We start from the raw sequence: 16,142 nt of genomic DNA on the forward strand, positions 1-16,142 counted from the left end.
CACCTTTTGCTGCTGCACATTATATTCATCAGCAAATACTTTTTTTGGTTTTTGAAAATTGAGGTGTGCATTTGCTTCCCTGGTGCATTAGACTCAAGTAAATATGGTACTTGTATGTTTACTTGTCTACAGATAACAGTACAGGCTGCAGTTTTTCAGCAAAAAGTATTCCCAGAAGCAGTTGTTAGAGTAGGATCCTTTATCCAGATTCAACAGCCACATTGTTATTTACCCACACTTCAGATACCCGGGGTGGGGCGTATTGTACTCAAAGACAATTCTTCATTGGAACCAATGCAAGCTCATATTTAATGCTACATCCAGTTTGACTCTGATACCGAAGATTTTTGTTCTACACCCAACTTTTTAAAATGTGAGCTAGTTCCCCTCCAAATAATTACCAAGTGGTGTGACCTCCTGCCTAGTCTTTATGCCATTTCTTCTTTTACTTGTGCTAGGAAAGGATTATGCCAGGAGGTACTCAGTGAAACACAGGGAACTTGTTTTTCCAATTACTGCTTATTTAAATGAACTAGGTAGGGAAGACTAATCCACCACCATGCCAAAATAATTCTCACAGCAGTGTATTCCCTTCTTCTCTTCTCTCCTGATGTATCTAAAAGGAAAAGGATTATTTGTGGCTTGTGTAGCTTCTTGCTCCATTTACCTTCATTAGCTGCATTACTTTTGATGGTAGTTTAAGAAATCCCAGTAAATTCCTAAAGTAAAAAATCAATGTAAAGATGAGAAGAGGGACCCAAATCTAATTGCACACTTTGTATAGATATCCTGATTTTAGACATCCAGATCAAGAGGCTTATAATGCCCATTACCAATCATTTTCCCAGTCTGGCATCAATAGTACAATTTTGGAACCTTTCATAGATTGCTTTTCTAGCCAAGGGTCTTCACAGTGACCTGGATCCAAGACAGCAGTTTCAGTTAATTAGTTAGACTGTTATCTGCTGGACTCTTTTATCACTTCCACTCTGCATTTCCTAGGAGGACAATCCACAAACACTGATGTTATCCTTTTGGCTCTAAAAGCATGACCTACAACATGACAAGCAATATAATACTTACTTCATAACTTGCTTCCATCGAACTTAACAGAAGGGCCTTTCCTGTTTTGATTTGTTAAATACGGGACACCTGTATATATGGTTTCATTTCCCCACATCCAACAAAATATATCCTCTGCAGGCATTTTCCTGGTCCTCTAGCATGACTCGGGCATTCTATAGGATGAAAGTCTATCATTTCAATAGGGTTTGCTAATATCTGTGGTTTCATGTATCCACACAAAATCTAAGAAAGGGGTAGAACTGTACAAGTATTGCCTTTGGTTTCACCTTTGGCTGTGTCACCAGGGTTTTTATGTAATCTCTTCTGGACCTGCAAAAGTGTTAAGATGAGGAGAAACAATCATTGTGCTGATTATGGATGTGAGCAGTTTGTGAAACGAATTACTTCTTAAATGAAATGTGTTGTGATATGTTTTAGATGTGTTTCAGTAGTTGCTATGGTCACCTCCTCCCATTAGACAGAAGGAAACAGATGGAAGTAGTGTGGTAGAAATAGGAGGCAAAGTATAAGACTGAGCTATGTGTACCATTCAACATGTCCCACCCGTGAGGCATAGCCACTGCTCTCAGTGTAGTGACCCTGATGTTGCTCAGTCAGGCAAATCTCTTGCATTGGCTCAGTGTTTCATGTTTTTGCCCCTACCAACACCACTAGCTCCATTGAAGAGTCTCATGGCAAGGCCTACCATTAGGCAGAGTGAAGGAACTTTTTCTGGCACCAGGGTTGAGTTGTCACAAAAGGACAATAAGTTATGTGTTATTTATTTTGTTATTATTGCATTTTTCCTATTACAGATTGAGAGTTCATTGTGGGAAGAGTTATTGTTATCTCATGAAACAAAAGACAACTTGGTTTGTTGCAGGTTAGGTTACTATGCTTTTTGAACTGGGTTCAGGGGCATGATTCACTGCTGTCTCTGTTAATGCTTCTTTAAGGTTGGGAGGGATTGAACTACATATGTATCTGAAGACAATGGGTTCCAGAGCTGTTGTCAAAGACAAGCGAGTGGAAATGTCATGTAAGAACTAAACCTCAGCTAGAATTCACATAATTTCCTATTTTGCAGACAATAGATTGCTTGGTAATATCTTGTACATTCCTTGGATTGTGTGTGCTATTCCTATCTTTGAGAAAATTGTGAGTAATTTAGTCTAAGTCGATGTCATCAGGTGTCTGCACAGATCTGTCAATAGTACAGTTATATTTGCTTCAAACTGCTACAATACATTTAGTTCAATTTACCACTTTCTCTGCTTTAATTTTCTTTTTTAAAAGCAAGTCTCTAACATCACTTCTGTGGAGGGAATCCTGGTAACAGCCTTGAAAATTCACAGTATACTGAACCACTGAAGTGGATGCCAAAGGTCACATCTACACGGACCATTTAATGCAGTTCAAAGCTAGCTTCCAACTGCAAGGGTAGGACATTCAACTCCCACAAAAGCCCACATGAAAACAAGCCCTTAATTTGCATCAGTGCTGTGTAGTGCAATCACCATCTGGTCCTTAAACTTATTCCAGGGTGTCCTGTGTAATCACAGTGAATCCACTCTCTTTAGTATCAGTTTGAAATTGCACTAAACGGTAGGAGTAGATAGGGCAAAAATAAGGAAAAGGGGGAAAAGATTTATGACTGGCTAAGCCTTTCATTTAGTAACAATGTAAAGGCACCCTGCATATGGTCAATAGTGGTGATTTGTCTGCTGAGATATCAGTTAAACCCTTCTTCAAAGTAAATGGGAGAAATTCACAGCTCAATCCATTTTGCAAATTCACGGTTATTGTTTTTAATTTTTAGCAAGTTATCTTTAACTTATGGAGATCCTTTGAATGAGGGGCCTCCAAGAGACCTTGTTGTCAACAATCACCATGAACATAGCTCACCTTCTGCTCTGTCCTGAGACAGAGCTGAAAAGTTCTATGTAGTGACTGCTAATTCTCTCCCCAAGAAAGTCAGTAACAGAAGCCCCACTCCTTTAAACCATGTACTCAGGATTGAGCAATTGCAGGCCATAATTGTAGCTTAAACTGATAATATAAATCTACTTTTACTTACAATCCATACAGATGAAGAAATTATTCAACAGGTCTCCTTAACCTAACAGAAACATGGTTTCAGATTTACTTTACATTTAATCCATTGATATGGGTTGAATAATTCCTGTGCATGAAATGGAATTCACACCCACCCACAACCCGTCATTTTTACGGAGGCAGGAGTTGAAAAAAAATTGTCTCTTAAAATTCTCCCACATTGCTCCATCCATTTCTATTGGTTTTTTTCCCTCCAAACTATTCTTTTAAAAAATCAACAACTTCCATTCTTGAAATTCCCTTGAGATTTTATATAATTGGCAAAACTGACAGTAAGCATTAGTCAGAGTAAGACTTCAAGCTGAAAGAAAGCATGTGAACTTGGAGAGTCTCAAAGATTTAAACGACACTGGGGAGCTATGAAAAGGAATGTATAATTCTGGAGACCATTTGGACAAGAAATGCCTTTTGAACAGAACGTTCAACCAGGATTTACATGTTTAAAACTGGTGAACTGGTGAAATCTTACAGAACACCTTTTTTATTATGTTCACATTTTTCAGAAGACAATTTTGGCAAAGAAAATTCAAAATTTTGCCTTTATGCATAGACAAATATTTATTTACAAAGCATGGTATGGTGTTCATGACATGTTTTTGGGACATTTAAATGTATTGCAGGTGCTGCTCCCGAATAAGCAGCTCCCATGAAATGAGCACACATAAAGCATCAACCATCAATGCAGATTGACAAATTGAAAAGATGTGCAAGTTACTGATTTTTTTAGAAAGATGTATCTCAGCTCTTTTGACCCACATAATGGAAAACCCAAACCTGCTTTCAAAATTTTAGTAACACAGTGATTTTCTAGCTATTAATTACTTATTTACAGTGAGTGGCAGAATTTGTTTAAATGACAATGTGGAAACTACTGAACACCAAAGATGAGACCAGACACATACAATACAAACATTGTACATTTATTGAAAGAATACAGTAAAAAAAGGTCTCGCAGACCTGGTTAGTGGTAATTGGTCCAGTCAAAGAGAGAGATCCCATTCAAAATTGACTTGCAAATGTACTAAGAATAGAAAAGGCCCCTTCTTAGGCTAGGATAGTGAAATAAGGTTATCTTCAGTTCAAATGTAAATATAAAAAATTGCAAATAAATAAAAGATAAAATGTAGATCTGTTAAAATTACACATGACAGACAACTAAGTAAGTATACATAAGCTATCATTCTGACTCTTGTTAAAAGCTAGGAAAGCCACTCAAAGCCTGCCTTCCTCCCTTTGTTAAGCACCTGCACTTTTTGGGAAGATGCCATCCTTTCCAGTGTTATGTATTACCAATGTGTTTCACAAATATATTATATTTAAACAACAAAGAGCATAAAAGGTGCTTTACCTGATATTAAACCTGCTGGTGCGTATATTGGCACTAACTTTAAAAAAAAGGGAAAAGGGAAAAAGAACCAACCATCCACACCAGAATACATGTAAGTAGAAAACTGTAAACTATTGCAGTGTCCCTATGCAAAATGTGTAACATTCTTAAACTGTGGTTTGTCAAACAAGCCCCAGTGAGTTTCCAATTTTGTACAACCAGCACACAAAGACAAGAAAGGAAAATGTAATTGGAAAAACACCTTGTTTGTGGCTGTCAAATCAGCCATTCTTTCTATGGGAAAGGGTGATCCTTGTCCAATCACATGGTAATTACTTAATAATCGAAAAAGAGCAACTACTCATTTTAAAGCACTTGAGTGAGCCATCTATTTTTGTGGAGAAAGTTAAAAGGTCTGACCAGATGGCATTTGATGGCATTGAATTATATTGTAAAAATGTTCCTTGGATTCAGTTCTTCTAGAACTGAAGAGCCATTAAGACTAGAACAGCATCAGGATAACAAACAGGATCAAACCCCCAGAGAGTATAGACCAATATAGACTTTTAAGGAAGGTTTACTATACACGCCTATTTTGGGTTTATCTTATTGGTCTACATAACTAGGACTCTGTAGTTTTCCTTTAGTTTTGTTTTTTAATAAAACCTTCAGAAAAATGCAATTTCCTGTGCCATTCCTTGATGCATTGGAAAACAACTAATCTGATATTTTTGCATTGGCTGCTCTTGTATTTCTCTCTTTGAAGAAGAATCTCTCCTCTGTAAACTAATAATATGGCAGTGACCTCCTTTCGTTGGGTTGGAAAGTGTTCTTTTTTCATGCAGAGTGCTACTTTATTACAGGGTTTTTCTACCTCCCCTTCATGTACATGATATCCTAGTACTGTGATATGTTGTGTTTTAAAATCAAAGCTAAAATTACATTACTGATGTAGACCTGCTCGCAATTATAAGCGAGCTTTCCTCCATTTCATTTTTGATTGCTCTGCTTTTCATGTGATTTAGTTGCCTTAAACAATTGATCCATTCTTATGAAAAATAATACTTTATGTAGACGTAGAGCTTGGAAAAGATACACCTCACAACAGTATGACCTGAGATCATGCTGACTGGGATTCTAGGAATCAGAGGCTAAAATATAGCATTTCCAAGCTCTGAGCAATATGTAACAAGAAACCGCACTTTTATTTCACTCAATGGTGTAATTTCACAGTGATTTATGATTTTAAACTTTAAGTACAATTGCAATTAACAATCAAGTTAATAATATCTGAAGCTCAAGGTTCATTCAAAGCAAGGTTGTTGGAGGAGCTTCCTGTCAGTTTCATTAACTCTTTTGTGGGTTCATCTATTTTTTCTCAATCAATTTCTCAAACTTAAAATCCTATAGATATCCAAGTCTCTTACTGGCAGATTTTAAAGTTCCTTTAAAGAACCTCCTTTAAGTTACTCAGTTCCTATGTACAAGGGAAACTTTATGAGCTGAAAACATAGATGGGCAGCTGTACATTTCTTGCCCCCAGTTTGTGTCATTTCCTCCTATGATTCAATGCCAAAATCAATGTATTATACATCTGCTTTTAACAACCATATATATACATATCGGAGCGGGCATATTTTCTCTATATTTCCACATTCATTTTTTTAAATCTAACCTAAGGATCTATAAAATTAATGCTACTGACTCTTGTGCTTATTCAACAGCAACTTCCCATATGAAGAATGATAACCCCTCTTTAAGACAGCTCAACTTCTATAATTTTCCCTTCCTGTTTATAATTATTGACAGGTTATAAAGGGAAGGAGAAGGATGTAACTTTCAACTCTGTGAATTCTGTTGTTCTTCATATTTTTCAGTGATTCAGGATCTAACTTTCTAACATCTGAGGGAGGAAAGAGCAGTATCTGGGCAATGGTTCAATCAGGCTCTGCTTTAGATTTCAAGAAAGCAGCAGCTGGTGGACCTGCATGACAATTGGTAAGCTCAAAAAAGAAAATCCCGAACTATCAGAACAATTATGCATAATGCTAGAAGATGACAAACTTTAAAGAGAAAAAACAATTGAAGGTTTGTTCTGCTTCGAACATCTCAGATGATGATGATGATGATGATGATAACTTGCCATAAAGTCTTCTGCCAGTTTAATCTAATCTAATTAATAGTAATAATCTAATTCCCTTGAAAGAAACATGTGTAGACACACACACTATTTATGAGATATGCACTTTGGCTCTAATATTGCACCCTTGTATCCCCCCCCTCCAAAAAACCCCCCCAAAAAACCCTGCAGCCCATCTTATTTGTTTGGGGGACGGGAAGAAAACCACTGCAAATAGTAACAAGAAAATTGTATTTCTAATGAACGTCTGAAACAATCTCCAAATCTCAATCCAACTAAAAATGATGAAGTTGAAACGATTTTTAGTATTATTATTTTTTTTTTAGGAGAGAGGACTACAGAATTTTAACCAGCAGCGCAAATATATATAATAACAGCAAGCACTGTGGTTATTACTGTGTTTGTTCTGTACTGAATTTGCTTACATTGTGCTATTAAGGTCACTAGCGTACATAGTAACAGCTGATAAAACAAAAGATGACAATAAGCATTAAATTGTGTTTCCAATAAATAGGCTGGTGACATTTCATAACCATTTGTTATTTATCGAACTGTTCTAGTATTTACCTCCATATTTTTTGAATAAAAATTGTTGTATTTGGGAAATACCCATATTTACCAAAGTATAATGCACCACTGAGTGTAATGTGCACCTCCATTAGGCTGAGGCAGGAAAACTCGCTTCCCAACTAAGGCATCATTAACGAGGCCTTTAAAACCAAGGGGGAGGTTTTGAAGGCCTTGTGAATTAGGCTAGTTGGGAAGCCATGCCCCTCCGTCAGGCTGAGGCTGATGAGTTTGCCTGCCTCTGCCTGATGGAGGGGAGCAGGTAGGTTTACGTGCACAATTCTAATGTGCCATCAAATTTAATGTGCACCACACTTTTCGATATGTAATTTAGCTAAAAAAAAGTGAGCATTAGATTTGAGTAAATACGCTATATGAATTGCCTAACACTTCAAACAGATGTAATGTTTTGCAAATATTTAGAAAATGGAAAGTTGCTAAACTTCGAGTATCAGTAGATGATTATTCTTTCCAGACATGATATTTTCACATAGGTTTGCCAGACTGCAGATTGAAAAATATGAGGTTTCAAATTTGCAAGATGGGATTTTTGGCTGGAATTTTAATTTTTAATTTTAAACTTTATTTAAAAATCATAATTCCTGAAAATGAGAAATTACACCAAGGGACTCAAATCACTGAGTTCAAACTGCTTTTTATCTAGCATATATGTTTTAAAATGGCTTTTAATTATGAAATGAGTAAAGTGAGGCACATTGACTTCCTAGATAGGTACACTATCAGCAATTCCAAAGCCCATTGAGATTTACGGTGATGCACGAAGACAAATGCTATCTCAATTTAACACTGCATGTTCCTTCAAAGTAGGGTGAGAAATTATGATCTTTTTTAAATAGGAGAACTATACAGATCTTGTAACAAAGCCCAATTTTCAAATAATGTTTTGACTTTACATCATCCATATCTTTATCTGTCTGGTAGGATTTAACTTCCTAACATACATAGCTGGAAGTGTTTCTAATGATAGAAGCAGCACTTTATGAAGTTACATGTTAGTAAGACAGTGTAAAATAAAATACTTGTTAACTGCCAACACACCAAACATGCTGCATGTGAGCAAACCAACTGTGACAATGTCTCAAACAGTAACTGAAGTTGAACTGACTCTTAATTTTAGGACAGAAGACGAACAAAACAAACTCTAAATGCTACTGGTATTCCATGTTTGAAAAAAGCTTTGGATCAGCAGTCTGACATGAACTGCAAATTTGAACTGCTTACATAAATGACATATAAATAGCAGTTATCCTTTACATCTGTACAAAAAGAATAGGACAGGGTATCCTTTTAATCAAATTAAGAAACAGATTAGTACATTCAAATGACTTTTAAGAAATGGTATACTCTCTCCTATATAAAAATATTAACCCTTAAAAGAAAAATTAAGAACACTGTGAATAAAAGAAAATACATTCTTGTCATTACATTTATACATTAGTGTATGCATAGCTGGAGATCTAGGACTGGGCAAATTGGTGGTGTTTTCCACGTGGTGAAAGCATTTCATCCTTGAGCATTTGAACTAAGGAATGCCAATGAATTAAGGCACACTCATTTGGATCGCTTTAGGATCACAGTAATCAAGTAATGTTTCCCATTTGTGATGAACAAACTGTTTAAGATCAACATGTGCCCACTGTGAAATAAAGAAAACTCCAGAGTAAAATATGTAACATTACATTTCCTTCCCAACCCCTTTGCCTCTATACTAGATTCTGACCTATAGACCATTCTTTGTGCATGAGCACTTGACCCCCTAATAACTCCATCTAATCTGGAGAATGCCATCTGATGCAATGTTTCACCATTTTATGCCAACATTAAATTTTATCATCACCTTAATGACATCAACCTCTCTAAACTACAAGAAGTAAACACCTTGCTTGACATCACCACTTTACTACCACAAAACCACACAGCAGAACAAATGTGCTCTGGTCTGGAGGGTCAGCTAAACATGTAACATGTAATAACATCCAAGTCTTCACCAAAATCTTGGTGCTACTGTACAAAACAACACTATTTGATTCCTCATTGGGCAGAATTTCACCCTACTGGGTTAGAAGAGATCAGGTTGATAATACACTGTGACCATTTTTCTGTCTCTTATGCACAACCATGAAATAATTTCATCAAAACTGATTAACTACAGATCCAAGAGCTCTGACTGATTAGAACCATGAAATAATCCAATTGCTGTGTTTTGCCCAGAGCTGGCATACATATTGACATCCTCTAGTAATTCTGTGTATGTGAAATGTCTATTGAATAAAGCCAGGAGAATGTGACTGCAGTTTGAGAAACTGATTACTATTGAATGTGCAAAATATGTAGCTTCTTTAGTGTGCCAAGATATTATTTAGGGAATATAACATTTCCTTGTTATATATATACATGTTCCCTTTGGAAACATGTGTACATATCATATCCTCCTCTCTTTTCCTATCTTCAGCAGCATACAGGACAGAAACAACAATTCACAGAGCTTCCAAAGGCCAATCAGGTAATTCACTTCCTCTTCCTTATACAAAATCAATGCTAATGGTTACTTTCATTATGTGCCACTCTTATTTTCAGACAAGTTTGTTTTGTGATGACAGCATTTCCAAATGTGCACATTCTAAAATAACTGTATAGTGCCTTAGTTCTTCTTTCTGAAAGACAGATGCATCTGCAGTATTTCCCGACAGCTATTTCACAAGTTAGGAATCTGCTTTGGATTTATTCTTTTCCCTGTCACTACATATAAAAGTTAAGACCACACATAGATTTGTGCATATCAATTGCTGGAGAATGGTATTTTTTCTTGCTTTAAAAGTGGAAATGAACAATGTCTACTATCAGAAGTGTTTACTGTCTTGAACTGTCAGCAAGAAACTAGTGCACGCATTCCTCATTCTAAAGTTAACCTTTTATATTGATGTCACTTTTAAAATAATAAGATTTATTCCCATAGCCATGATTATGTTAGATCAGACCTGCAGTAGTAAAAGACCAGAATTTAAAAAAGTAAACTTCTGTGGACCGCTCCCCACCCCCTCTGCACTTAGTTTTGATTGGCTGCTACTCCTCACATGACCACTAACCCGCCCGGCCTCTCTCTTTTCCCCCTCCAACCCTTCACAGAGTTTTGCTTACATGTGGAAACCAGGGTATAAATTATTATTGTTGTTGAGCTTCTTATTTTGTTGAATGCCTAATCCAACACTGGATTCAGCTTTGGATTTATCCTTTTCCCTGTCCCTGTAGTTAAAAGTTAAGACTACACATAGATTTGGGCATGTTGATTGCTGGAGAATTGTGCTTTTTTTCTTACTTTAAAAGTAGAAATAAATAATTTCTACTATCAGAAGTGTTTACTGTCTTGAAACATCAGCAAGAAACTAGTGCATGCATTCCTCATTCTAAAGTTATACTTTAAATTGTGTCACTTTTAAAAGAATAAGAATACATGCATAGTCAAGATTCTAATAGATTTTACCCCCAGAGCAATATACTTTATAATATTTTAAATCAAGATAATACTTAAAACTTTGCCTTCAGTTTTAAGATCCATAGGAATGGTATACAAGTTAGCAAAACTTTTCAGTATGATTGCTGGGAGAACCTGCAACCAGAAGCAGAAAAACTGGCCCTAAAACATTGTCATAATTTTATCACAGAAGCAGAAAGCAGTGAGATTTCCTTAGATTTTCTCATATATCAATGCCTATATATGGAACCTAAATGAAGCATCACTGTGATTGGAAATAAAGCATTTGGTAAAGCACTCTCTCTTTAACATAGGTATCTTTGACATTTTCCAGCCCGGATACATTTAAACAGGGTTTAGTTTTTTTGTTTTTCTAAAAAAAGGAATCTTAGAAGAATACTGAAAGAGTTGTGGTAGAAATACAGAGTGTTCATGACATAAAATATTACTTTTCTGAAAAGGAGAGGAGTCCTGTAGTTTGTGATCTGCTACTTTCTCATGATGACACTTTCTTTTTCAATGCAGAAAGCTCTTTTTGAATTTCGCTGAATTTTGGTCTCATTTCAGGATTGTAATCCCAACACCGTTGCATTATTTTATAGATTTCTTCCGGGCACTTCTGAGGCGCTGACATTCGATAGCCTAGCATATATTTTGAAACAGGGAGAGATAACAATTGGAAATATATGTGAAATAGTATTCAGTAGTTAAGAGTTCATTTCTGCAGAATATGAAAGTTTTGGAAATGAAAACATTTAAGGCTTTCAGGTGGAAATAGCAGAATTTCAGTTCTGTCAGATATAAATCACAATCTCAAATTTGCAACCTGTGTAAAATATTGGCTCCACAATTCCCTCTTCGTTTTTAGTGTGTCAGATCAACCAACAAAATATAGTATTAATCTTTCAAACAGGATTGCTGACAGACTCCCACTTTGAAAATCATACCATTTAATTTCTGATCTCACTTTATAACATGAAAATTTTTATATTTTAATGTATTTTATAGAAAACTAGCTGTGCCCGGCCACGCGTTGCTGTGGCTTTAGCTGAATAGCAGTGAATAGCCTTGCAGCCTCAAAGTCTGTCTGTAGGAGCATGGAGGTGCTGCTGAGGGGTGCAGCGGGGAAGGGTAAACTTGAGAGGTGCCATTTGAGACACCTTTGATAATAATAATAATAATAACTTTATTTTTATACCCCGCCTCTATCTCCCCAAAGGGGACTCAGGGCGGCTTACATGGGGCCAAGCCCGAATAAAAACAATAGCAATATAAAACACAACAATAGATAAAAAACATGCACAATTATAAAAATTTAAACATTAGCCAGTAAAAACAAATGACAAGAGCTAATAAAAACATGGATTAAAATGGAGAGGTTGTAAAAGTAGACTGGGTAAGGTGCACCATATAAATATTGTAAACACGAGGTGACTGATAAAGTGCTGCAAATTCTTGGAAGTGCAAATTGGGATGGGAATAGACCCTGTGTCTTTATCACGTTGACATAGGTAAAAATTGTAAACCGGTACAGGAATGGTCACAGATACAGATTGCTATGGGGATGAGCAATCTTTAACTAAAGGCCTGAGTAAAGAGCCAGGTTTTCAAGCTCTTTCTGAATGCTACCAGGGTGGGGGCTTGCCTGATTTCCCTGGGGAGTGAGTTCCAGAGCCGGGGGACCACCACAGAGAAGGCCCTCTCTCTCGTCCCCACCAACCGTGCTTGTGATAGTGAAGAAGAGGGGACTAGAGGGCGTGTGGCGTTCAAAGCCGAGCGAGCCAAACCAAACATGGCTATGTCTCTACCTCAGGACATATGCCGCGGCAATAGATGCTGCAAAGAATGTTTTCTTTGCAGCTAATATTGCATCTGCAAAGAACCATCCAGCGGAGCTGTTCAGAGTTGTCAGAGGTTTGTTATATCCCGTCCCTCAAGACGGGATCCCTGACAACTCGGCAGCCTGCTGTGAAGCATTTGCTCGGTTCTTTGTGGACAAAGTCGCTTTGATCCGTTCTGGCTTTGACACCATATTAACGGCAGTCTCCGAGGATGTAGCATGAGCACCTGCTTGTCCTATTTTGATGGATTCATTTCAGTTGGTTCAGCCTGAGGACATGGACAAGGTGCTTGGAGAGGTGAGGGCTACCACATGCATCCTAGATCCCTGCCCATCCTGGCTGGTGAGAGAAGCCAGAGGGGGATTGGCCGAGTAGGTGAAGGTGGTGGTGAATGCCTCCCTTCGGGAAGGCATTTTTCCAGCAAGCCTTAAATTGGCTGTTATCAAACCGCTGTTGAAAAAGCCATCACTGGACCCCACTCAATTGGATAACTATCGCCTATTTCCAATGATCCCTTTTTGGGCAAGGTCGTGGAACGTGTGGTGGCCGCACAACTCCAGGCATTCTTGGTAGATACCGATTTTCTGGATCTGGCACAGTCTGGCTTCAGGCCGGGGCATGGTACCGAGACAGCCTTGGTCGCCTTAGTCGATGATCTACGCCGGGAACTGGACAGGGGGAGTGTGTCCCTGCTGGTTCTGCTGGACCTCTCAGCGGCCTTCGATACTGTCGATCACGGTATCCTTCTGGGGCTCCTTGCCGGGATGGGGCTCGGGGATACTGTTCTGCAGTGGCTCCGGTCCTTTCTGGAGGGTCGTTCCCAAATGGTGTCATTGGGGGACGCCTGCTCAGCCCCACAACCGTTGTCTTGTGGGGTCCCACAGGGTTCAGCACTGTCCCCCATGTTGTTCAACATCTACATGAAGCCGTTGGGAAAGATCATCCGGAGTTTTGGGGTGCGGTGTCATCTGTATGCAAATGATGTCTAGCTCTGTCACTCCTTCCCACCTGTCACTAAGGAGGCTGTTCAGGTCCTGAACTGGTGTCTGGCCACTGTGTCGGACTGGATGAGGGCGAACAAGTTGAAATTGAATCCAGAAAAGACAGAGGTCCTCCTGGTCAATCGTAACCCTGAACAGGGAATAGGGTTACAGCCTGTGTTGGACAGGGTCGCACTCCCCCTGAAGACACAGGTTCGCAGTCTGGGTGTTCTCCTGGATTCATCGCTGAGCCTGGAGCCCCAGGTCTTGGCAGTGGCCAGGGAGCATTCGCACAACTAAGACTTGTGCGCCAGCTGCGCCCGTTCCTTGGGAGGTCTGACTTGGCCACGGTGGTCCACGCTCTGGTTACATCCCATTTAGACTACTGCAACGTGCTCTACGTGGGGTTGCCTTTGAAGACGGCCCGGAAGCTCCAATTAGTCCGACGGGCAGCAGCCAGATCAATAACCGGGGCAGCTTACAGGGAGCGCACCACCCCCCTTCTAAGTCAGCTCCACTGGCTGTCGATATGCTACCGAGCCCAATACAAAGTGTTGGTTTTGACCTATAAAGCCCTAAATGGTTCTGGCCCAATCTACTTGTCCGAACATATCTCCTCCTATGAACCAGTAAGATCACCAAGATCATCTGGTGAGGCCCTGCTCTCGGTCCCACCTGCCTCGCAGGCGCGGCTGGTGGGAACGAGGGACAGGGCCTTCTTGTTGGTGGCTCCCTGGCTGTGGAACGCCCTCTCTGGAGATATCCGACAGGCTCCTACCCTGCTGGGATTCAGAAGGGCCATGAAAACATGGTTATGTGCCCAAGCTTTTGATGAGTAAATGACAAAGTTGACATGGCTTGATTTAAGGATGAAGCATGAGGATCTTGGACGAATGGAATTAATTATAAATACATTCTTAAGGTTTTATAATGTGTTTTAACAATGTTATTAATGGATCTGTTTATATTGTTTTGTTTTTATGATTGCATTTTGGGCATTAAATTTTGCCAATTTTTGTAAGCTGCCCTGAGTCCCCTCGGGTGAGAAGGGCGGGGTATAAATGTTGTAAATAAATAAATAAATGAATAGTGATGCCGCAGGAAGGTGCCTCAAGGGAGGGAGGCTCAGAAGGAAGGTTTAATGGAAAATACGCCTTCCTTGGTCATCTTTGAGTAGCTGGAAGGCTCTTAGCAGCTGTTCCGAGGTGCATGGCTATCTCTGCTGCGGGGTCTCTCTGCCCCTCCACCTCCTCCTTCGCATCTTCCTGGGGCAGCCGGAGGACTTTTGTCTCCCTGTTCCTCCGGCTACATGAGGACTGATGTCTGTGAAGATTAGGCTTTTCCAAAAAGCCTAGGATATTAGAGGTATTATTATTATTATTATTATTATTATTATTATTATTATTATTATTATTATTTACATGTACATACAGCAGCCATGCACACGAGGTCCAAGAGTCTGGGGTCCATCTCTGAACATCAGAGTCTTTCCAAGGGCCTGGGGTATTAGAGGTATTATTATTATTATTATTATTATTATTATTATTATTATTATACAGTATTTACATGTATATAACAACACAAGACAGAGCTGAGGGGGAAAAGGAAGGGGCCTGAGGCTGTGAGGAATGATGGGAGTTGAAGTCCAAAACACAGCTGGAGGGAGGGAGGGCCCAAGCTGGCCCCTACATGACACAATCTGTCTTCCTTGGGATGCTGCGGCCTGCTCCCTCTTTTATTTCTATCTCCTCAGCATCTCCTTGGGATCCGCCTCCCTGCCTTTGTCGATGCAGTGCGCCCGGCCAAGGCCATGCCCCTGTTGTGCCCGCTGCTTTGTGGGCACGTGGCTCTCTCGCTGTGGCGCCTGGCAGAGGCAGGGCTACGCTTATCAGTCTACCCGGGGCAAGCTCTTGTTTCCACAGGGAGTGAGCAGGCGCAGTAGCCTGCCGGGGTTTGCTTGTTCTCTTCCCGGGAGGTCTGGGCTTCCCTCGGACTTCCAAGGCCCGAGGATGCAGAGATAACGGTAAGCCCCGTGGAGGAAACCGCCGGTTTAACTGCCCTCTGTCTTGGTGGCGAAGATGGCTGTGGCAGCGGGAGAAGGCGAGCACGCGAGTGACCGTTGAGGGTGGGGGGTGTGCTGAGCGCGCGCCGGTTCCTGTTCAGCACATGCGCAGATAGTTTTTGCCTGCTTTTGGGGTTTTGTGGATCCCAGTTTGATTCTAGATGTTGGGTTTCGTGGTAGGAACCTAGTGGCAAGGCCGTTGGGTTCAGTTGCCAAGTTTCGTGGTTCTGGGGTGTTTAGATTTTGTTGCTTACTTCTAGGCCCAAATTCCATTACATTTATATATATATATATATATATATAGAGAGAGAGAGAGAGAGAGAGAGACAGAGAGAGAGAGAGAGAGAGAGAGAGACAGGATTTGTATGAACAAGTATGTACTTTGAAACTTTTAAAACAACCGTTTTATGCATATTCTTCCAATATGATATACACACAAAAGATATACACACATGCACACATATAAATATCAGTAATGTATGAACTTTGATAGCAGATGACATTCTGGACTGCCTTTAAGTTTGGAAAGTGTGTATTTTGTACCTTTATACT

General features: G+C 39.5%; 1 protein-coding gene across 8 annotated transcripts in view; it reads right to left on the reverse strand.

Annotated features, from left to right (window-relative positions):
* Nucleotides 1-4,079: 4,079 nt before the first annotated feature.
* fer (FER tyrosine kinase) overlaps nucleotides 4,080-16,142 on the reverse strand; it is a 165,052-nt gene continuing 152,989 nt past the window's right edge. For 7 of the 8 annotated variants that reach the window (XM_062972207.1, XM_062972206.1, XM_008113993.3 and 4 more), the window contains one exon: nucleotides 4,080-11,349. In XM_062972207.1, the coding sequence (XP_062828277.1) occupies nucleotides 11,204-11,349 (146 nt within the window). In that variant the 3' untranslated portion in view covers nucleotides 4,080-11,203. Of the gene's footprint in view, nucleotides 11,350-15,119; nucleotides 15,844-16,142 lie in introns of those variants that run through there. The other variant, XM_062972208.1, reaches the window with a different exon arrangement.

Source organism: Anolis carolinensis, chromosome 2 (genome assembly GCF_035594765.1).
Source record: "Anolis carolinensis isolate JA03-04 chromosome 2, rAnoCar3.1.pri, whole genome shotgun sequence".
NCBI classification, from domain to species: domain Eukaryota; kingdom Metazoa; phylum Chordata; class Lepidosauria; order Squamata; family Dactyloidae; genus Anolis; species Anolis carolinensis.